Raw genomic sequence first — 22,286 nt, forward strand, 5'->3', positions numbered from 1 at the left:
TCAAACTTTCAAATTCTTGTATTATACGCCCTGCTTGCTCCAAACCCCGATAGTTTGCCGATTGTAGATAATTGTTCAAAAAGTCTAATTTCTTCACAAAAGAGTACGAAGAGTAATCGCCTATGCAGCCAAAACGTACAGCTTGTTTGTATAGATTAATGAGGCTGTGCACATTGGATGTTACCGCATTTGTTCCGTAGATTTTGGCAAAGGTACCTACAAACTGTCTAAGCTTTTGGTTCGCCTTTTCCCACAGATGTTTATGCTGTTTGGATGAGAGTATTGTAATGGCGCAGAAATACAGCATAAAATGTTTGTATTTCTCCTCCGTTAACAATCCTTTCAATACTACGGGAGATGCGTAAAGAAGAAAGGTCTGCCAATCAGTGCTCTTCCACAATGATAAATCCTCGAAAGATCGTAGCTTTTGATTGGTTTCAACTGGAAACTTTTGCTGTTCAAGCCTGTTTAGTATTTCTGCAGGTAAAATCCATGCTTCCTTTTTACCAACTACATCGCTGAACAAAATATCGAACAATTCTACAGTTACGCCAGTATCGACCTGATAAAGACCATCTACTGTTATGACGTCCTTGTCCAAGTCAAAGTTTGGTATGTCGATGAGGGGGCTTGTTCCGGCTTGACTGCCTACAGCTGCAAATAAAAAGAGGTTAAAATTTGGGCTTTGCAAGGTTTATCTAAATACTACCTTCTATAAACGCTCGTGCAGGCATGTCCGCAATAATGGCTCGTAAGCTCACTACAAATCTTGTTCTGTCTATTACCAGCTTTGCCACGTATAGTTTTTAGGGGCGCCACAAATGTGGTCCCTAATTTTTTAAAAAGATACGCAACACGCTTTGCGAACTACGTTTTGGTAGAATTCGATTTATTCCTTTTTCTTTTAAGCCGCGGAACGGTGAGTTCGGGAGAGACGCGAAAATTAGTGTTGTTCGTTCGAGAGTTGCCGGAGAAGAGAATGTATCGGTTAAGCCGGACGGATACGCGCGTGTCGGTGTTAAAACGTTTAGGACGAGAGAGAGCGTGTATGGAGCAAGCCACCGTTTTTATAGCTGCGGTGCAGCATGCTACCACTGTTTGTCCTGCTCTAGCTTTGTGTGCAGTCCCTGCCTAACTAGCCCGTTAAACATTTTGGTCGGTAGTTCTAGGTGTGCGCACCAGATGGCGCTCTGGTCGCTACAGGATTCCCCTCCTAGATCGGTGTTATCGGTATCGCAGAGGAATTACTACTCTTCGTTGAGATCTGGTAACACCGGTCGATACGTTTTTATCCTTGCGTAAGATAGGCGGTGGTGGGGCGTAGCTGGTGGTTGCTCTGGCTGGTTGTAGCGACGGCATGGGTGATGTTCGTGTGGCGCGGTTCCGGGCTATCGGCGGTTGGTTTGTTGACGGCAGCTGTATGGTTGAAGGCGACTGTGTGGCCGTTGGCTGCTGATCTGGCAGCGACGACTGGTTGGACGATGGCAGCTGGTCGAGCGACAAGGGTCCGGGCATCGGAGTTGTGAGACGCTGGCTCCTCGTTGATTGTTGCGTCGACGGTGGTTGGGCCACCGGAGTAGCGTGTCGTTGGCTCGTCAGCAGTTGGTCGGGTGACGGTTGTTGCGGGGCTGACGAGATTATTTCTTCGGTTGTATATGCTGGCTTCAGGCGGTCGACGGACACAAGCGAGGGATGTCCGTTTAGTAGGATCTGAAAAGACTTTGAATTTCGAGTAAGTACTTGGTATGGGCCGTGATAAGGTGTGGTTAACGCGGGACGGACGGTGTCATTGCGCACAAACACATGCGAGCATTTGTTCAAGTCGGAGTGCACAAACGATGTTCGGTTGGTGTGCCATGCGGTGTTAGAAGGTCGGATTTTGCTCATCGCTTCCCGGAGTGTCTTGGCAAAGTCGGACTGGTTGGCCAGGGTTGGTTGCGGTTTTTCGACGAGGAATTCGGCGGGAATGGTGAGGGTCGTTCCGTACACGAGTTCTGCAGGCGACGCATTAATGTCGTTCTTGAATGTAGTGCGTAATCCGAGCAGTATGAGTGGGAGATGTTCGCTCCACTTCGATGTATCTTTACAGCAAATTGCAGCTTTGAGAGTGCGATGCCATCTCTCGATCAACCCGTTTGCCTGCGGGTGATACGCGGTCGTTCGAATGTGTTTTGTTCCAAGAGCTCGCGTCAACTCCTTGAACAGGGCGGACTCGAATTGTCGTCCCTGATCGGTTGTCACGTGGGACGGAACTCCGAATCGTGCAATCCAGTGGTACAACAATGCTGATACCACCGTAGTCGCGGTGATGTCTGGAATCGGTATAGCTTCAGGCCAGCGGGTATATCGGTCTATGATCGTGAGGCAGTATCGGTTGCCGTTGCTAATGGGAAATGGACCGATGATGTCGATGTTTATATGGCTGAACCTGTGTTGCGTTGCCGGGTACGGTACGAGCGGGCTTTTCGTGTGTCTGCCTACCTTAGCGCGTTGGCATGTCAAGCAGTTTCTCGCGAATTCCTGAGCGTCCCTTTTGATGTCCAACCAAACAAATCGCTCTGTCATTAATTTGGCAGTGGCTCTCGCTCCAGGATGGCTAAGGTCGTGTACGGCGTGTAGAAGCTGATTCCGGAATGATTTTGTGATGTACGGTCGAATTATTCCACCAGGGCAGTCGGCGTATAGCGATTGGGTGCTTCCTGGTATCGGTGTTTTTTGAAGGAAAAGGTCGGTTCGTGTTTTACCGCTGAGTATGTCGGCGAGCTCAGGGTCTTTGGTTTGCTCTTCGGCGAGACGTTCAAAATCGATTGCAGGTGACGCGTTTACAATTTCAACTCGTGAGAGTAGGTCGGCGGTGATGTTTTCTTCTCCCGATACGTGGCGAATGTCGGTGGAGAACTGCCCAATGAAGTCGAGTTGTCTGGCTCGACGTGGCGAGGAGCTGTCAAGAGTCTGGCGAAAAGCGAAAGTTAAAGGTTTGTGGTCCGTGTAGATGCAGAATTCACGACCCTCTAACTGATACCGAAAGTGTCGTACAGCCAGATACATAGCGGTCAACTCGCGGTCGTATGTGGAGTAGTTGAGCTGTGCCTTCTCGAACTTTTTGGAGAAAAATCCCAAGGGCTGGAGTTGGCCGTCGATACGTTGGTGGAGAACGGCTCCAGCGGCGAAGTCGGAAGCGTCTGTCCAGAGTGACAACTCTGCGTTTAAGGCAGGGTGAGCTAAAAGCGCGGCTTGTTGTAGCTGCTCTTTGCATCGGTCGAATGCTTCGCTAGATTCGGGCGTCCACTTTAGCGGTGTCTTGTCCTTCTTCTTGTTCCCCGGTGTCATCTCAAGTAGGATGCTTTGTGTCGTCAGGGCATGTGGCAAGAAGCGTCGATAATAATTGATCATCGCGAGGAATTTCTTCAGCTCCATTATCGTCGCTGGTTTACTCAACTCGCTGATTGCTCGTACCCGTTCTGGGAGAGGACGTATCCCTTCTGCGTTGACCAAGTGGCCAAGAAAGGCAATTTCGCTTCGGTTGAATTCGCATTTGGCCGGATTGATGGCCAGGTGGTGTTGTTCGAGACGCTGAAATAGCTGGCGCAGGTGTTCGTGGTGTTCTTCTTCTGTCGACGAGGCGACAATCATATCGTCTATGTATGGGAACACGAAGTCGAGACCTCGGAGGACATCGTGAATGAGTCGCTGAAAAGTCTGCGCAGCGTTTCGTAGGCCGAAGGGCATCGTGGTGAACTCGAACAATCCGAAAGGAGTTGTGATCGCCGTCTTCGGTATATCTTCGGGATGTATCGGGATTTGGTGATATGCCTTGTGCAGGTCAACCTTAGAAAAGATGGTTTTTCCCTGCAAATGCATAGTAAAATCCTGCAAGAAGGGTAGAGGGTAACGGTCGGGAATTGTTTTCGCGTTGAGGGCCCTGTAGTCGCCACAGGGTCGCCACGTCCCGTCTGCTTTTTTCGTCATGTGCAGAGGACTGGCCCAGCTGCTGTTAGATGGTCGGCACACTCCTAGCTGTACGAGAGACTCGAACTCGGCGCGAGCTGCAGCATATTTTTCGGGGGATAACCTACGCGGACGGGCGAAGGTCGGTTGTCCAGTAGTCTCTATGCGGTGCGTGACGTTGGATTGCAGGAGCGTTCCGGGCGCGGTCCGTGCAGTCAACCCAGGGAACTCCCTCAACAAGGTGGCGATTGGCGAGGTCGAATCGCACACCTTTACGGTTGGCTCCCCTGGATGTGGATCAGGAACACCCGGCGTTCGTAAGTTGGTTAAGGCGTCTACTAGGCATTTGTCGCGCAGGTCCACTAAAAGGTGAAAATGCTGGAGGAAATCGGCTCCTATTATTGCGGTACCCACGTCTGCGATCACGAAGTTCCACAGAAAGGCGCGTCGAAGACCAAGATCCAATGTGTAGAGTGACTCTCCATACACTTGGATAGGCGTACTGTTAGCAGCAAATAGTTTCATAGTCGATGGTTTGCAAGGAGCGGAGCTGTGCTGTCGAGGTATTACGGAGACGTCGGCGCCGGTGTCGATAAGAAATGGTTGGTTAGTTTTATAGTCTTTGATAATAAGGCGATGACTGGCCGATGATATCGAATCGACTAGAAGCTGGACGTCTCCCGCGTTCCGTCATGCAGAAGTAGTAGGAGTACCGTTATTTTGAGGACGGCTGTTAAACGAGCACGGGGCGCGGCAGTTACGTGCTTGCTGTCCGTATCGGTCGTGGTAGAAACAATAGCCGTTAGTGTTAGGATTAGTAGCCTGGTTCGTGTTGCGATTGCGAGAGCGTGAGCGGGCCCGTGAGCGTTCACGAGCTTGGTTCTGGTTCATTAGAGTTTCTAAGCGTTGACTCAGCTCGGCTACTTGTCGTGATAGGCGGTTGACCTCCTCATTCCGTACCTCGGCGATGGTTTGGTACGGACCGGAGCGATTGTACAAGGCGAAAGAGTCGACCACTGAATCGGCAACCTTAACATTCTCGTCGGCGTTTTGAGAGGACGCGATCACGGCGGACTGAACGTAGGGTGGCAGCCGACCGATCCAAAGATCGATCAACATGGAGTCGGTCATTGCACCGTTTGCTGTTCGCCGCATCTCGGCTAGCAGTTGAGAAGGCTTACGGTCGCCGAGGCTCATTTCGGATAGCAAACGGTGTAGGCGGCTTCGCTGAGACTCTTCGAAATGTTGTATGATGGCTTTCTTCGCGGATTCGTAGCGGTCGATATTTGGTACGCTGTCGAGAATTGGACGCAACTAGGGAAGAATTCGCGTAGGGATCTGTGTCTTCAGGATGTTAAAACGCCTAACATGATGATGCGGATGAATATTCCAGGCGTCGAACCAGTTCTCCAAGGCGTAGAAGAACGTATGGATGTCAGCAGTATCCAATTCGGGCGGCTTGAGACGCATGGCGTTCACGGTCTCGACTTGAAACTCCGGAAGGTCGGTAGAGGCGTCACGAGCGAGGGGGGTTATATCGATTAAGTATGGACTCGATGTGGGGAGTCCAGCTGCGGGGCTGGCGACCACCGCAGGACTGTCGGCCACTGCAGGGCCGATGGCAACTGCAGGACTGGCAACCGGCGCTGCACCTTGTTGCGGGCTACGCTGCATCCTTCCGCGTCGGGGTTAGTAGTGAATAAAAAGGGTGGATCTTACCTTAATTGTTCACGTAACCAGGGTGTCGTCGTTGCGGTCGATCGGTAGGAAAAACGCTTCAGAAGCAGCGTGCGTCGTCTTCCTTCTCGGGTGGAGAAAATGGCGTTTCCTCACTTGCGATGAAATGGTGCACAGAAAATGGCGGCGTCGTTCTTCTTGTCAGCTGGATCCAAGCGGGGTCCCCTTCGAGCGCAAAAAATCGTGATGGCGGTGATGTGTCACTACTGCTACGGCTGGATAATTTGCGTGCGCAACTCGACGTTGGTGTCTTCCTTCTTGATCGCACCCGTAGATGGAAGCGCACACAAACGGAAAAATTCCCAGTAGCACGAGGTGTAGAAACAGCTTGCGAGGCGGTGATCGGCGTCGAGGAGACCACCAGCGGAGATTGTCGTCGCTCCGCTTCCTGGAATTGCGTCGATTGCGTCAGCCGTCGAGGGAAGGATGGAATTTTTCTGCTGCGCCGATGATGGTGTGGGTGCGCTTGTCGCGCTTCGAGGCGGCGCGCATGTGTGCGGGTGGTTCTTTTGTTCGCTCAATTCAGGAACGCTCTGTGTAGCTACGGGCGCACTAACACGGCGTTGCTGCGTTTTTTCGTCGGCCCGCACTCAACGTCCTGTGAATGATGAAAGGGCGCTCGTTGCACACTTTACAGGGAAAGGGGGGAGGAGGCCAGCTGCGTTGCCGGTACCTCTAACGCTGGTAGCACTCCCGGTCGTAGGCACACACACACACGTTGTCTTCTCTGCGTCGATCTCCGATGCCGGTGGCACGTTTGAACACGTTCAACGCGGAACAAAAGTTTGCGCTGCGTAGTACACACACACACTCACGTACGAATTCGCGGCGTCGGTTGCGGATCACGTCGGGGTCACCAGTTTTAGGGGCGCCACAAATGTGGTCCCTAATTTTTTAAAAAGATACGCAACACGCTTTGCGAACTACGTTTTGGTAGAATTCGATTTATTCCTTTTTCTTTTAAGCCGCGGAACGGTGAGTTCGGGAGAGACGCGAAAATTAGTGTTGTTCGTTCGAGAGTTGCCGGAGAAGAGAATGTATCGGTTAAGCCGGACGGATACGCGCGTGTCGGTGTTAAAACGTTTAGGACGAGAGAGAGCGTGTATGGAGCAAGCCACCGTTTTTATAGCTGCGGTGCAGCATGCTACCACTGTTTGTCCTGCTCTAGCTTTGTGTGCAGTCCCTGCCTAACTAGCCCGTTAAACATTTTGGTCGGTAGTTCTAGGTGTGCGCACCAGATGGCGCTCTGGTCGCTACAAGTTCTTTGATTTCATCGACCATCGGCCGAAGGAAAGCGTCGCTACTGGGAGGCGTTGCTGTGGCCGAATAGATGGCAACAACCATCGCCGGCCAGTTCGGTTGATCTACGATCTTTAGTAAAATAGACCAAAACTGCGTTTTTGACCATTTGCGCAGAGGAAGACGATTAATGCTTAAATCGAACATAAGAGGTTGTGGACACGTTTTATGTTTTCTGGAAACAAAGCAGAAAATTACCTGTGATTTCAAACGATTCATATTCTCGGTACTTGGATTTAAAACGAGACTTACCGCAACTCAACCGTCAAGCAGCGACGTATTCCGTGGTACCAAAGTTTTCCATTTTCGAGCTGGTGGATCATCATCGGGTGTCGTTGAGTGTGTAGGATCTTTCTTGGGTCTGTAAATTAAAATTTGTTTTGGTGCGCAAAATCCGCAGAATCATCTTGATTCAAGCGTTCGATTCATTTCCCGCCAGCGCCCAATAACGCACACAATCCTCGTTTGACATCCGAGCGAAATCGGGTTCGTCGTCTTCGTCGGTATCGGAAGACATCTCTTCGTCGCTCTCATCTAGAAGCGCAGAATTATCGGAGTCTCCTAAATCCATCTCGTAATCCTGTGTATCCTGGAACAGAATATCCTCCAGATCTGACGAAGAAGGACTTTCGTTTTGATTTTGGACTGCATTGGAGGACTGCGGCGAGGAAGACGATACTGTAACATGATGTACGTTTTGTAAACAGCTATACTTCAACACCGCGATGAAATATTTTCGTATACATACCTTGCAGCTCCGGTGCAGACACCAAATTTACAGTTTCTTGTGGCATCGTGTCTGCCAACAGCAAACGCACCGCTTTCCGATAAAGGATACCAGATTTGCGGAGTCCCTGAAGTGCTCGATTTTTACCGCTCAACGCGTGAAGCTTACGATGCATGTCACTCATGTTTTGAAGCAATTGCGTTGCTTTTCGCCATTAAAAATCGGTAATTCAAACCGTTCCCCGTTCCCTAGGACGAGACGCTACCAATGTTTATGCTTGTCTTATTATTCTGATGTCGTCTTATTATTGCTTTTTCTACTACCCCCAAAGAGCAAAAGAGATAGAATGATCGCAATGCACATGATCTGCAGCGGCACCTGTAGAGCTTTGCTGTACCCGATTTTAAAACCTACTTTTCAATTTGACAGCTTTGCTGTTGCTGCTGAAGACCTTTTGGTTCCGTGTAATCACGGCTTCACTAAGAACGACATCAACAATTAAGGTTCAACTGTCAATCTGCAAACTATCCGTGTTTCAGCGTGTGTAAAGCTATTGGGCCCTCGGGTAAATTGTATCAAACTAACGCGAATTACGATTGATTCGTAAGCGTATTCATCCGCCGTGGAATTGGATGGTTACGTTTGTGACAGAACAATCCATTGTTCAGCAAATCAGAACCAAATTCCGTGGTGCCAGTCCGTCGACGCTGTGTTGCAGATTGGCATCTTGTTTCCGTACCTACAATCATGGAGAATTCACAAACCAAGCGTAGCACCAGATCGGCGGCACCTCCAGCGGTAATCAAAGATTCGAATAACCATTCTTTAGCCAGCCCAAACTCGTTGAGGCAAAATTTGTTTAGAGGAAAACAGTTAGCTACCAACACTCTCTGTTGTAATTTTTTGTCATGAATATGATTTTTCAGCTGCCATTTCGGTGCAGTCGAACGAAGAAGTTTATTATTTGAGTGCCGCTAGTAGAAAGATAGGAAACACTGTGGAAGTGTAACTAGACCACCTCCAATGTTCTTTCCTCACGAATTATTCCATTTAATTTTATGTTAAAAACATAAAAATAATATTTTTTCTTTTTTTACTTTTCTAATAGGTTTCCACCGAGATGCCAGAACTCAAAGAAGAACCTATCGATGACGACATTTCCCTGGACCACACGCGACAGGCTGCAACAGAAACACATCAGGAGGGTTTCTTAAGCAGTGGTGCTAGAGATCCATTTGTGGATGAAATGGAAATCGGCGAGACCAGCATTACGTTTTCGAATGCCTTTCTCGATGCGTTTGGGAAAGACGTCAAGACTGAACACCCAACTGCAGAAGAGAGTGATTTAAATGCTGAAGCCGTTGAGGCAGCTGGTTCTAGTGAGTTACAATTAGCTCTTTGTATAGTTCACGTTTTGAAATACGATTAGGAAAACCGTAATATCCTTACAAATTTCCTCGACCATACTTCCAGGTACTGCAAAGAGAAAAAACTGTGACGACGAAGAATCAGGAGAGGACTCAAGCAGCGTAACGAAAAGGCTGCCAAATTCTGTAAGTTGTTGAACAGAAATCTTTCGTTATTTCGTATCTTAAATTAGTATAAGTAATATCTGCAAATATGTGTTACTTTTTTCAAGGCACAAAATGCGTTTTTCATATATCTGTCTTTAAACCATTTTGGTCGGTTGCAGTCTTTTTGTCCAGGGTTTGAGCATGGAAATGTTTACGTTTCAATTTACATGACTTTACTTAGAGCTACATTTCCATTAAATTCAATTGCAATGAGAATGGATCCTAAATCGTTTACGAGTAATCCAAATCATCCGATCGGTTGATCGGTATTCGTTGTGCGAAACTTTGCGTTATAAGGAGTATTTGTAGAGCATTTAGATTTATACATTATGGGAACAATTGGTAACGAATGCTACATAATTGCTGGATTCCCAGTCTATCTCAAAGTTAACCATATTTACACATAGTGTGGAGTCTCGCATAACGAGTTCAATCCTTTCCAGTGACTCACTCGTTATACGAAAAACGTTATGCGGAAAGGTATTTTCGATAAAAATTGCATTGAAAGTCCTTTAATGGGCAAAAACCATGCTAGATTATCTTGGAGCTATGAACACGACTATGCAAAAATCGAATTCAAATATCAATTATTTTACCTTTTTTAACGAGATCCAAATATAAAAATGATCCTTTTTGCCTATAGTACTGATATCAAGGGGCGGTTCTGTGTGGCAGTCATCAACTCGTACGACTCAATAATATGCCCGTCATAGGTTCAAGCCTCATTTGAATCATCCCCCGAAGAAAGGACTTGGAATATCCTCTGATGGTGGTACTGAATAAGTCTCGAGAGCCTGTGTAGGCCGGCATGTCCGCGTAGGACTTTACGCCAATAAGAAGAAGAAGATGAAGACTCATATTAAACTTCTCTGTCCAACATTAGCGTTCATAATGAAGAACGCAATTGTCATTATATGCGAAAGTTTGCTCGTTAAAGGAGTATTTGTGGAATGGTATCGTCATGAGAAGGGATATACTATATCGCTTACTATATCCTAAATTTCTTTCCTCTTGAGTTACTGCAGAGTTAGTTCTATCAGCCACAATTCACCGCGACAAACATTATTAACAGTCATATTTAAAAAATGGTCAAATAACTTAGCATTTAATTTACGAAGTCTAATTTTAAGGTTTTGTTTATTATTCTAAGCCTTTTTTGTTATCAAAGAGCCTCTACGTGAATTATTGTCTTTATGCATACGTTTGGAAACTGATTTTTTATTATCAGTATGATTACATTTGAAGAGATGAATGTAGTGGCGAGACTTCAAATCTCTTTAAGCGAAACTTATTGCTATTACTATGACTATTTTTTTATACATACATTTATATAATCAGGTTCTGTAGTCTGCGTTCATGTGTGATCTTTATGTATTATTGTCCGGTCCATAATGATCTTCTTTGCACAAAAGCCCAGGCGTGATCTCCAGTCAATAACGCATCAATTTTTAGAAAATTCGTAAATAATTTAAAGCAATAGGCTTACAAGGACATGTGCAATTTCATTTATGCGTGAGAGGTTAGCATGCCACCATAATTAAATGGTTTGCTAATGCCAATAGATTGCGGGCCTGCCTTTTACTACAGTCAACTAGTCGTAATATTCCACCACACGAACCTGAATGTAAAAGTGATGAGGCGATCGTTCGTTGACACCAGAACTCTTCTGTTCCGTAACGAGGTTCCTTTATTACGATCTGATCAACGACTGACGATCCATGCAAGTTCTCCCCTTTCCAATAATTCTCTTGCTTACATCAGGCAATACTATCCTGTCACCATTCTAACATGTATGCGTTGAGACAATTCATCTCAGTCCAAGTTTCCCATTGAACAGATATAAGAAATTCTTCATAACTTTCTTATTGATTTAAACATTGCAAAAGTGAGTTAAATCTCTCAAATGAGCATTATACAACAAACTGTTCTTCCTTTTTCTTGACGATTCTGTGCATACTCTAATTGTTGAGGATTTTTGCTTTCAATTTAATTACAATTTAGACACATAGAAAGCAGTACTTGAAACAAGTAACATGGATGCATTTTGAACAAACTGCTGGAGGAGGAATTTGTCGGTACTGTCGAAAGATGATAAAAATGAATCGCGGCTCAACGTGGAACCTAGCGCGCCATATGAGATCGTTTCATGCAGGGATTAAATTCCCCATTGCAACTGGCGAGGATGCAACATCACCACGATCACCAACACCTACGAATGTATCTGTTGTCACTTCGGACCAGAATGGTCAACCGTCACATGCTGATTTTGCTGGACCGCAATCCACATTTAACTCAAACAACTTGGACCGGCTGTTGATGCTTGCGTTAATTAAAGACTGCAATCCTTTTACCATGATCGAAGGAAATTACTTCCGGGTTTTCGTTAGTAAGCTAAACGCGCAGTACAAAATGCCGTCAACGAAATATCTTACCAATGAGTTGCTTCCCCGGGTTTACAACGAAACTGTTGAAAGCGTTTTATTCAAATTAAACAAGGCGGAAACAATCTCGCTAACGATAGAAGGATGGACAAACTCAAACAATACGAATTTGAAGGCTATAACTGCGCACTTCTTACAAGAAGGATGTAAGCCGACGTCACATCTTTTAGAATGCTTAGCGTTTAAGGAGTCTACTGCTGATGAGGATATAGTAGAATGGATTAAAAAAGTAATAAATAAATTCGCCCTGAGAGGCAAAGTCGTCAGTCTGACAAGTAACCATGTGAGCGACATGAAATCTGCATGCTTGAAACTAGGTCTGCAGCATTATTACTGTTTCGCACACGGTCTCGATACAGTAGTGCAAAACGCCATTACCGATAGCATAATGCAAACGTACGAGAAAGTAAAACAAATTATTCTAGATATCAGACAAAGTGACGTTGCAACAAAAACTCTGCTAGAAATGCAAGATAGTTTGAATCTGAAGGATACGAAACTGAAGTGCTACAATTCGAACGATTGGAATTCAACATATGATATGTTATATCGATTTTGGCAAAACAAAATTCCTGTCCTTGTATGCATGAACTCGTTGCAGGTTGTAACTACCAACATACAGCCTAACGACTGGAGTACCGTTGAACACTCCGTGCAAGTTCTAGGCTATTTTGATGAAGCCGTCAAACATGTATCGTCTGATAGCTTAGTTACGCTTTCCAAAATGGGACTTATTGTAAGGTTACTGCAGCAAAAAGTGATCGAGTTTCAAAGAGGCACAACAAACTTAAAGCCAGATATGCAGGATATGGTTTCGCGATTGATCAGCGGAATTTCCGCTGGATTAGAGCCGTTGAAAAATGACCAGCATGTGTTGCAGGCCATGATTTTAGATCCAAGAATAAAGCAACAGGGTCTGGATAAGGAAAAGGAAAACTTTCAGTCAGCTTCCGAAGCGATCATCAAAGCCATTTCGCCCATGTACATGTACCATGAGCTTCCCTCGCCAAAGGTTCAACAACAGAGCTCAGTGCCAACAAATTCAATCTTCTTCAGCTTTGTAAGTAGCTTACCGCAAGCTGAAGCATTGAACAGTCCGAAAGCAGCTGCCAAAGCAGAACTAGATCGATATCTTAAGGCAGATATACTAGCTTTGGATCAGGATCCATTGCTGTGGTGGCACAAGGAAAAAAATAACTACCCCAAGTTGTACGATCTCGTGCAGAAACGATTCTGTATTGCAGCGACAGCAGTACCCTGCGATCGAATGTATACCAAAGCAGGCCGATTGTACCGAGAAAAACGCTGCAAATTGGGTGTCAAGAATGTACACGAGTTTTTGTTCATTCAGCAAAACTATGACAACGCAAAGTTGGAAGACTTTTGATAGCCTATGTTATTATTTAAGACTTGAATTTGACGTAAGAATTCGAGATGTACTTATTGCTAAGTATAAAATAATTATGATGATAACTAAAACTAACTCCTTCGTTAAATGCACAATATAGAGTTTTGATAAATTCGCAAACATCCGCAAAGTTCCTGTATTAAATAATTATTCTACGATGGAATTTCCGAGCAACGAAATGATTGGTGGTATTGAAACTTCGTAGTCTTAGTATGGATTTTATTGCTTTTTTATAGTGACTTTTAGTCGATTGGCCTCAATCACCTTTTTAGTTCAATGCAATAATTGCAAAGCCATTTGTAGCATACAATTATCTTATATCGGCTAGTCTCGGTTTACTTACAGCTATCCGTTGATTTTATTAAATAAATGTGTCTGATTTACATATGGTTTTGGTTGAAGTTCTTTATGAAAGTTAGTAATAATTTAAAATTTTTTAAAGCATTCGCTAGCAATCCTTGCCTGTTGAGAGTATAGTGCCCATGCTCCTCAATGGTCCAGTTTGCAGGCGATGCGTTCCGTAGTATATCCATAACATTCGGTTAAGCTGTGGCGGACCGTGATATCAACGCCACAAAAACTGCATAGTGGATTTTAGCAATTAGAAGATGTGAGTGAGCCGGGTGTGTCACTTCTGATGTCGTGATAGCACTCTCTGGTCTTGGTGTGATTGATGGTCTCTCCATGGTGATATTATGGTCTTGATGGAAACAGCGGCCGTATAACCGTTCCAACTATTGGTGGTGATGGATTTGCTAAGGGGAATGAAACCTCTTTTCCTTTTGCTTATCCTTTTCCATCGGCCTCTTTGTAGGTCTTGGCCTGCCTAATTCCTATTGGTAGCATATCATAATCTTGTTTTGTTGAGGTATAGCTGGATTAAACGAATTGGAGCTGGTCGCTCAATTCAACGTCTATAACTATATGAGTAGCAAATACTTGATTTCATATGTAATTTCAATTTAATTTAGACAACTAATCGTGCAAAAATAAAAGAAAATCCGTAAGACGCTAACGGTGATTTCATCTTATTACAGAACTCATCAATAATACGTTGCAAAATAGTACAAACACGCGATGCCAAAGGGCATGTAAAGCTTAGTGTTGTTCCTGATCACAGGGTTAGCGTACCCAGCAATCCAATGAAAATCCGATTAAACTGCACAGATGCTAACGAGCAAACACAAAACCACAAGCACAGTATTTATCAGGAAGTAGAACGGTCGAAGCAGGAACTCCAAAGGATAACTTCTGAAGATGCGGACTCATTAATCACTATGTCGGACGAATCATTGTCTGATTTTTCTGTGAACAATTCAATGATCGTACATACATTACAGGATGATAATAGTGACATTGAAAATCCTACATCCAAACAAACAACAACCCCTGCGTCAAGCGTTTCAGCGAGCAATATCGGCATATCAGAATCGAAAATGATCCGCAAAGCACGCTGCTCAAATTGCAAAACAATGACAGCGATGCTGAGAGCACAGACAAAGTTGCTAATCAATATTCGATCGCAGCAAAAACGCACCACAAATGAAATGTTGAAAAATAAAAAAAATCTTATGAATCGTATGTGCGCTATGGAGTTACGAATTAAAACATTACTCAATAATGAAAACGCTGAAGAGACGAATAAAAACCCTGACAAATCCATTCATTCGTTTGATCAACCACTCGTTGCCAGCCTTGAAGGGCTCGAAAAGTTGGATAAAGATTTGGAGGACGAAAGCTACTTTCGAAACTTGACGAATGAACTGCTAATACAAATTGTTGACGAGGATCCTAACAATAGAATGTTGACTGTGCTCGACGCCATATTCGACAAGACATTCTTAACGACATGCTCATGGACGGGCATATCTAAAAAAAGCAGAAAAATAGCTATGGTTTCTTATCAAAATGTCTTGAAAGTTTTCCAATCTGTTGGTAGTACCCATGAGGACAAGGTAACCAAGGATATGATACAGTCGTTTTTCATGAACAAACTGAAACATGCCAAAGAACGGTTGAAAGCGAAAGGGCTGGTGCGATCAAAGTGTCGAACGAGACCAACTTTTACACTGTACAAATGAAAGAGTGAAACATGCTATGGTTATGTATAGTAGTTATGTAGGATAGGAAACAAAATGTAATGTACTTTTAAAATAAAATAATAAACACATATATATTACATGCTTTCCTTGGTCATCTACACTCGAAGTATCAGCATCTTCTATGTCTACTATGTAGTTCTATGTGACATGTTAATTGACATGCTGAAACAGTAGTTATCCTCCAAGTTCAGATATCTAACAGTAAAACAATCTGTATATTGAATTGACGGAGGTGAGGTATATTGCACATTGATTCACATTGAGGAAGAACCACGAGCTATTGCTTAGCTGTACGATGATCCGACCATTCTGATGGTGAAGACTGACAGGATACGATGGCTGGGGCATGTTATGAGGTTGCTAGACTCATGATCTATCAAGAAGGTGGTCGACAGCGACCCTTAGTTCTGCACATGAATGGGAGAACGATTGTTGACTAGACCATGTCACGACGACGTGCTTTTTCTGAGCAGGCCAACAAGAAAGGGAGAGAGAGAGAGAGAGAGAGAGAGAGAGAGAGAGAGAGAGAGAGAGAGAGAGAGAGAGAGAGAGAGAGAGAGAGAGAGAGAGGGAGAGAGAGAGAGAGAGAGAGAGAGACAGGGTGAGTGAGAAAGGGAGAGAGAAAGAGAGAGATCCCGAGATACGCGGTATTTCTTATTCGCTGATACGCGGATTTGGAAATTGAGCTGATTGGATTGTACCTCGTCGTCTGTACCAATGCTGTCGCTGTTGTTACTGCTGTGGTGGTTGCCTTGTTCTGCCACTTGCGCCAGCCTCTCTTCTGCCTCTGCTCCATTCTGGTGTCCTTCGAAGTAACACTTTCATCTTTCGATCACCTTCCACTCATCTGTGAGGAGAATTCCTTCCAAGCACATTACGGTTTTAGGAGCAAACCCGCTCCATGTCTCCTTCAATCTCCTGTAGAATAAGCGGAAGTCCCCCGACTGGGAAAACTGCTCCAGCAGCTATTCATCTGACTCTTCAAAACGGCGCTGTTTGGCCTGGAAGAGCAGTATGTGCTGTTTTCGATCTTGGAGACCTGTACAATTATTTGTTTCAGGCTTCGGAACGTACCCAAAGACAGGGATATACACAGCTCGGGGACGTACTCAATATCAGGGATGATGTACTTCAACTGCCATAGCTCTGTACGTTTAAGGGATATACAGTCTATTTTCGACGTATGCGGATTCGGAGATACGTGGTTTTCTAAATTTAAGAGATCAAATGTAAAATCAGTAGAATTTTCTTAAAGAATTGTTCAATGAAGTATAAATTGTTTTTATGATAAACAATTTAATCCGCATAAAAGCCAGAAATCCACTCGTACGACGTAACAACATGCCCGTCATAGGTTCAAGTCCCGAATAGACCGTGCCCCCATACGTAGGACTGACTATCCTGCTGTGCTAACAATAAGTTACTGAAAGCCAAGCCCACTTCACTAGTGGATACAGGCTGGCCTTGACCGGCAGCGATTGATGTGCCAAAAAGAAGAATAAAAACCAGAAATATAAGGATATACTGCGCGAATTGTATCAAATAAATGATTAAGTGTTTAACACTTTGACCGCCGGCATGACGTCACAGTTTTTGAGTGAGCAGGTAGCGCATGGCAAGAGAGCGATGAGAGCGACACTTTCTCGTGCCATTGTTATCACTATTTTGTTTCATTGCGATAAGCGGTGTAGCACATGTCGTTCTCGTTCTCTCTTTCCTACCTCATTCGTTATCAAGAGAATCACTGAGCGTCAGATGCAAAGCTGAACGGTGAGCAAAACCGTCATGCGAATTTATATGACACGGCGCTTTTAAAGTGTTAAAAGTATAAAATTTTATTAAAAAAAAAACTCAGTAATCAAATGTAGTTTTGCCAAAACAACAAATTTGACTTCTGAGGATTCCTCGGGAACCGCGTATCACGGAAATAGACTGTAGTTTTAATTACTAAAACAAACGTATGAACATTTTTTGAAAGAATGATTGGTTTTTAAAGACTACGTTCTAGCTGGTGGTTTTATCACAACTAACTATTGGTTCATGCTGTTACAGACGCAGGCTATTACATGACTGCGATCTGCCTTTACATTTTGTCAACTAAACGATTGCTAGATCTACAATACTCCCTCTCCATCGACTCCGATTTTGCTCAACAGTTTTAGCCATACCTTGAACAAAATCTAGTTGATGATTATCAATCGTCTACATCAACTGCTTCTTGTTCGTCATCTGATCGACCACATACACGACCATGTTGTACTTTTCAGTGTTCGCCTCCAACATGGTGCTTCGTGACGCTTCAGCTGATGCGCAGCCTACTCCCGATTGACTAGCGCCGACGCAGAAGTATCTTGGCCTGACAAGCGTAGCGATTGAACAGCTGATAATTCAATTTCTGCGTGGTGCTCCTGCTTGTTCTTTCATATGTGGTGCAGCTCCTCCCAGTCGTCATTCAGTGCCTTCAGACACTTGCACAAGATCATGTACTTCGGTACCGTGGACGTCAGACCCTCAGTGCTTTCAGACACTAGCAGAAGATCATGTACGGTGGGTTCTTGGAAATCAGACCCTCGCCGAAGTCCATCATCTTATTGTAGTACTCCATGAATTTGTTGATCCTCTTCCAGATGATCTGGTGCTTATTAACACTCTGGGCGCTGTGTGGCTCGTTTTGGAATCACAGCTTTGTTCACTCTCCTTCTCTGTGATTGGTCTCTCAGCAACTCTCAGCAGAGCGCATTGCAGCGGGAAGAAAGAGAGAGCGCATATTGCAGAAGTGGCATCGTACGTGAGGGTCGGAAAGAGAGTGAACGATCGTAAGCCAATGAAACGCTCTCATCGCTCTCTTATCTTGTACTGTTTTCTCCGCAGAAAGCTGCTGCAAAATACCAGCGCCCAGAGTATTAAGGAACATATCCGCTTCTTGCTGCGAGATGAGCGTATCCTTCGATACCACGTCTGTCTGCATCTTGGTCAGCCACGACTGGACGACAGCCGTCGTGGCCGAACGACAGCCAAACGGTTCAGCCGAGAAGTTCTCTCTGATGTGTTGTTCAACAGGATACTCCTTCCTGTCGTCATTGATCGCTTCCCCCTCTTGGACGTATATCAACGGTTCGATCAATTTCTCTATATCACGAGCAAACACGGTATTTTTCTTCGGATTCATGCGCACCCCGATGTCAACGTTCTCTCACGTACCTGATTGCTGATCATACGTCTTTCAATGGTGTGACCAAGATAGCGATGCTGGTCGGTACGCTTCACTTCCGTTGTTGGCTTCCGTTTCTTTTTCGACTGTCTCCAACGAATGCCATAGGCTTATCTTAAATTTTTTTCATTCTTTCAGGCCGCTTACAATCGTCATCTAGCAACCGGGTCTTCATTAACTCATAAGTTTATTGAGATTCGGGAAGATTTTTCAATGCAGTCATCAGGGGTTCGTAGGACTCCAGAAGGGTTAAGCTTCAGACAGAACAGAAATCACTTTCTTCTAGCTTTGATCCAGCTACTCGAAGCTGCCGAACCAGATCCTCAAATTGTTGAAGGTGGACGCGCGACTATGTCCCTTTCTTCAACTTAAGACGAGTTATCTGATTTCGTATAACCATCTGTCTTCCCGAGGTATTCTTGGCCAATGTATTTTTGAGAACGTTCCTCATTTCCTACACCGTGGACTTCTCTTGTATATATCCCAAGATGTAAGATCCGAGATGAAACTCACCAGCAACGATTTGGCCTTGGCGTCTATTTCCTTGAACTTGGCCACTTCACTAAGCCTTTGCTGGAACATCCTTTACGGCTGCGTCCCATACCTTCGAGGCTTTCAAATGCACTTAGACCTTAAACTTCTAGGTGTCGTGTTCGGGAAAACTGCGAGATTCCGTCAACCACCACTTCTTTCTGGTTGTCTGGACCCATAACATAAAGACGTCCTTTCTAGCTGGAGGTTTTATTACACTTAATTATTGGTTCATGCTATTACAGACTACTGCGATCTGCCTTTTACATTTTGTCAACTACACGATTACTAGATCTACAATACTTTTCAATGGATGTCGCCTTGCCTTCATTTGCGGTTTCCCATTTCCATTTTAAATTTCTATTTCAATTTCAATTTTTCAATTCAAAATTCTCAGACTCGGTTATAGGCTCTGTTTTTATTTTTACGCAGTACAAATCAATCTGTCATTTTATATGCCATACATCCAACAACTATGTATTAAGTGTACATCTTCAGCGTCCACTCAAAGGAATGTGGCTACGAACTTGGATTTCTAGACACGATCATTATTTTCTATAGCCTTGTTCGACCCGCTTTGTTTGACGCCAACAATAACTAGGAAGATCACATGAATTCCATTAGGGCTCCGACATTAAATAAAAAGATAGATAATTAAATAAAATCTCATTGGTCTGTTACATGGAACTACTCGGTAAAACTAGGTAATTAAAATCTGCTTTTATTTATCATTTCAGTCTTCATCCGACAACATTCTACTTAATAAGCTTGCACCTGCTATCCGTGTTTCTTCGCCATTGTTAAGGCAGAATACACAAAAAACGGTTAAGCCATCTACAACACGAGTCCAAAGTACGGAGTCATCAAAATGTACGTACATCATCCGAATGCTAAACGACGACCCATCGAAACCTCAGTCCAAACCGGTGCTTGTATCTGCCGACCAAGTGCAAAAGCTGCAACGTGTCCCAATCGAGCAGATACGAGCGCTGAAACGAGTAGCGGCACCACCGCAACCGGGCAATGTTTTGAATCCCAGAATACGTGTAAAAAATTTCGCTACCATGCAACCCACTGCCCAAACAGCCATGCCAAGTGTGCAGGAAGATACACAGCAAAATTCCTCCCCACCAACTCACTCCAAAGAAGAATGTACACATTGTCCGTGTTTCGAAAAGTTTGTCAAAGAGCATGACCAAAAAATGGACACATTCCTGACGAAGCAGCAAAGGATAGTAAGTGAAATTTTGAATCTGCAGCGGCACATAATGAACAAGCTACACAGTATTGAGAGCACGCTGGAATCTCAACCGACCGGCGGTGGAGAGCCCAGCTTTATCGAGCATTCGGACGACGATTCGGCACATTCGCCTATCCCGTTCAATCTGCCAAACACGATCGATGAAGCCAGCGAACCTAACTATGCAGCTGCGCAACAAAACGGAACGGCCAACATCAATTCGGACGAGGTGCAGTTATTCAGCTTCACGCGGATGGAGAAGGCAGAGGAGTTAAACGAATTCGACAGACGCCTGGCTGACGCCGAATACTTTAAGGAAACGTACAACTGGCTAAATTCACTCATCACGGAAACGAACTGCGCCAACCGTATGCTGGTAGCGCTCGATCTACTATTCGACAAAGTGTTTGTCAACAAGTGCAGCTGGACCGGTAGGGGTAAGGGTAACAGCAGAAAGGTGCCGCTAAGATGTCGCCGAAACTTGCTGCATCTGTTTAAAGTTATAGGAAGCACGCGCCGGGCCAGCGTTTCGCGGTCCGACGTGGAAGACTTTTTCATTAAAAAGCTGAAGCAATCCAAACAGCGGCTAAACTTGCAAGGAATTCGCAAGGCTACGTGTCATGTGAAAAGAACGCAACTAAGCTAGGCTTTGCTATCAAGTAGGAATTTGTACAAAATAACATACATGAATAAAATATATTGTATAATGTAATTACATCTATTTCCGATAAGTGAATTTTGGACATTTTGGTAGGGTGTCGATGTCCGAAATGTCTGCTTTACGCCCCCGCCACTTTTGGCTTCACTCCCTTCTCTGTTGGCCGAACATGTATCTGGTACCTGGACACAGACAATCACGACAAGGTTTGAACGCAAAACTTGTTAGAATATCATTTCGTAGTAAACCTTGATTTAGAAATAGCCTATTACCGCGCGGCTACATGAGGTGAAATATACAGCGAAATGAACTGTTTGACAGGTGAAATATCTGACAGATTCAGCTAAAGGGTTGGAGGAGACACAACATCCGTTTTCGAAATTCACTTAAAAATAATAGCCGGCATCGCGAATAAATGAACATATTTTAATAGTCGTTTAACACTTTGACCGCCGGCCTGACGTCACAGTTTTTCGAATGAGCACATAGCGCATGGCAAGAGAGCTATGAGAGCGACAATTTCTCGAGCGATTGTTATCACTATTTTGTTTCATTGCGATAAGCGGCGTAACACATGTCGTACTCGTTCTCTCTTTCCTACCTCATTCGTTATCAAGAGAATTACTGAGCCTCAGATACAAAGCTGAGCGGTGAGCAAAACCGTCATGCGATTTCATATGACGCAGCGCTTAAAATGTTAAAGTTCATTTTGGTTTAACCGAGTTCATTTGTTGTTCATTCCTGTTAAAATAAACAATCGTCAAAACAGTCATCGACTGCTCGAAATGACACATATAGGCAAACACGGGGGAAAATTCGAGCAGTACAATGAAACGACTGCTAATTTTTTATCGCATACGCTCTTGACAGTCGATTGTTTAACGACGGCATAGGACCAGTCGTTAAAATTGACAAATGAACTCAATACTTTCGCGATGCCAAATTCTAATCTTCTAATTCTTTCTATTAATTCTAATAAAACACTATTCCGTTCACATCGTTCATCAAGAGTAGTTGCAATTCCCTAAACTCCTTTAGGTTATGGGCCCAGGAACGAAATCGAAGTACACATAGTGCAAGTGAGAGAATCTTTTTTTCGCAGCATATACAGTCAACTATCTCTTATTTGAGAGGCGATGGGACTGTCGAATAAGGGCCGTGGCAACGCTCATCCGATGCGATTTTATCGGACGCTTTTGTCAAACGCTATTTCGGCTCAAATTGCGAAAATTTTGATGATTTGAATGGTTTAGCCATTATAAAAATATAATGTCATATTGTTCCTACATAAACTGCATGATGACATTGACTGATAAAATCGGATGCGACGATCCGACGGAATCAAATTTTTTTGATTCCGTCGTACGACGAAATCGCACGTCCGACGTTATCTGTCAAATTCCATATAAA

At 44.4% G+C, this 22,286-nt stretch overlaps 1 protein-coding gene across 3 annotated transcripts; it reads left to right on the top strand.

The window, feature by feature from the left end:
• The first annotated feature begins 8,215 nt into the window (after positions 1–8,215).
• LOC121593641 (E3 SUMO-protein ligase ZBED1-like) lies at positions 8,216–20,928 on the top strand. Of its 3 annotated transcripts, none has more exons than XM_041916202.1 (4): positions 8,216–8,509; positions 8,820–9,090; positions 9,185–9,264; positions 19,716–20,928. In XM_041916202.1, exons 1-4 carry the CDS (start codon positions 8,459–8,461, stop codon positions 20,862–20,864), a joined length of 1,551 nt encoding a protein of 516 aa, XP_041772136.1. In that variant the 5' UTR covers positions 8,216–8,458; the 3' UTR covers positions 20,865–20,928. The 3 variants fall into 3 exon arrangements, with proteins under 3 accessions (XP_041772136.1, XP_041772137.1, XP_041772135.1); XM_041916203.1 differs by lacking the exon at positions 19,716–20,928 and adding an exon at positions 14,172–15,304; XM_041916201.1 differs by lacking the exon at positions 19,716–20,928 and adding an exon at positions 11,287–14,162.
• Positions 20,929–22,286: the final 1,358 nt, after the last annotated feature.

Source organism: Anopheles merus, chromosome 2L (genome assembly GCF_017562075.2).
Source record: "Anopheles merus strain MAF chromosome 2L, AmerM5.1, whole genome shotgun sequence".
In the NCBI taxonomy this organism is placed as follows: domain Eukaryota; kingdom Metazoa; phylum Arthropoda; class Insecta; order Diptera; family Culicidae; genus Anopheles; species Anopheles merus.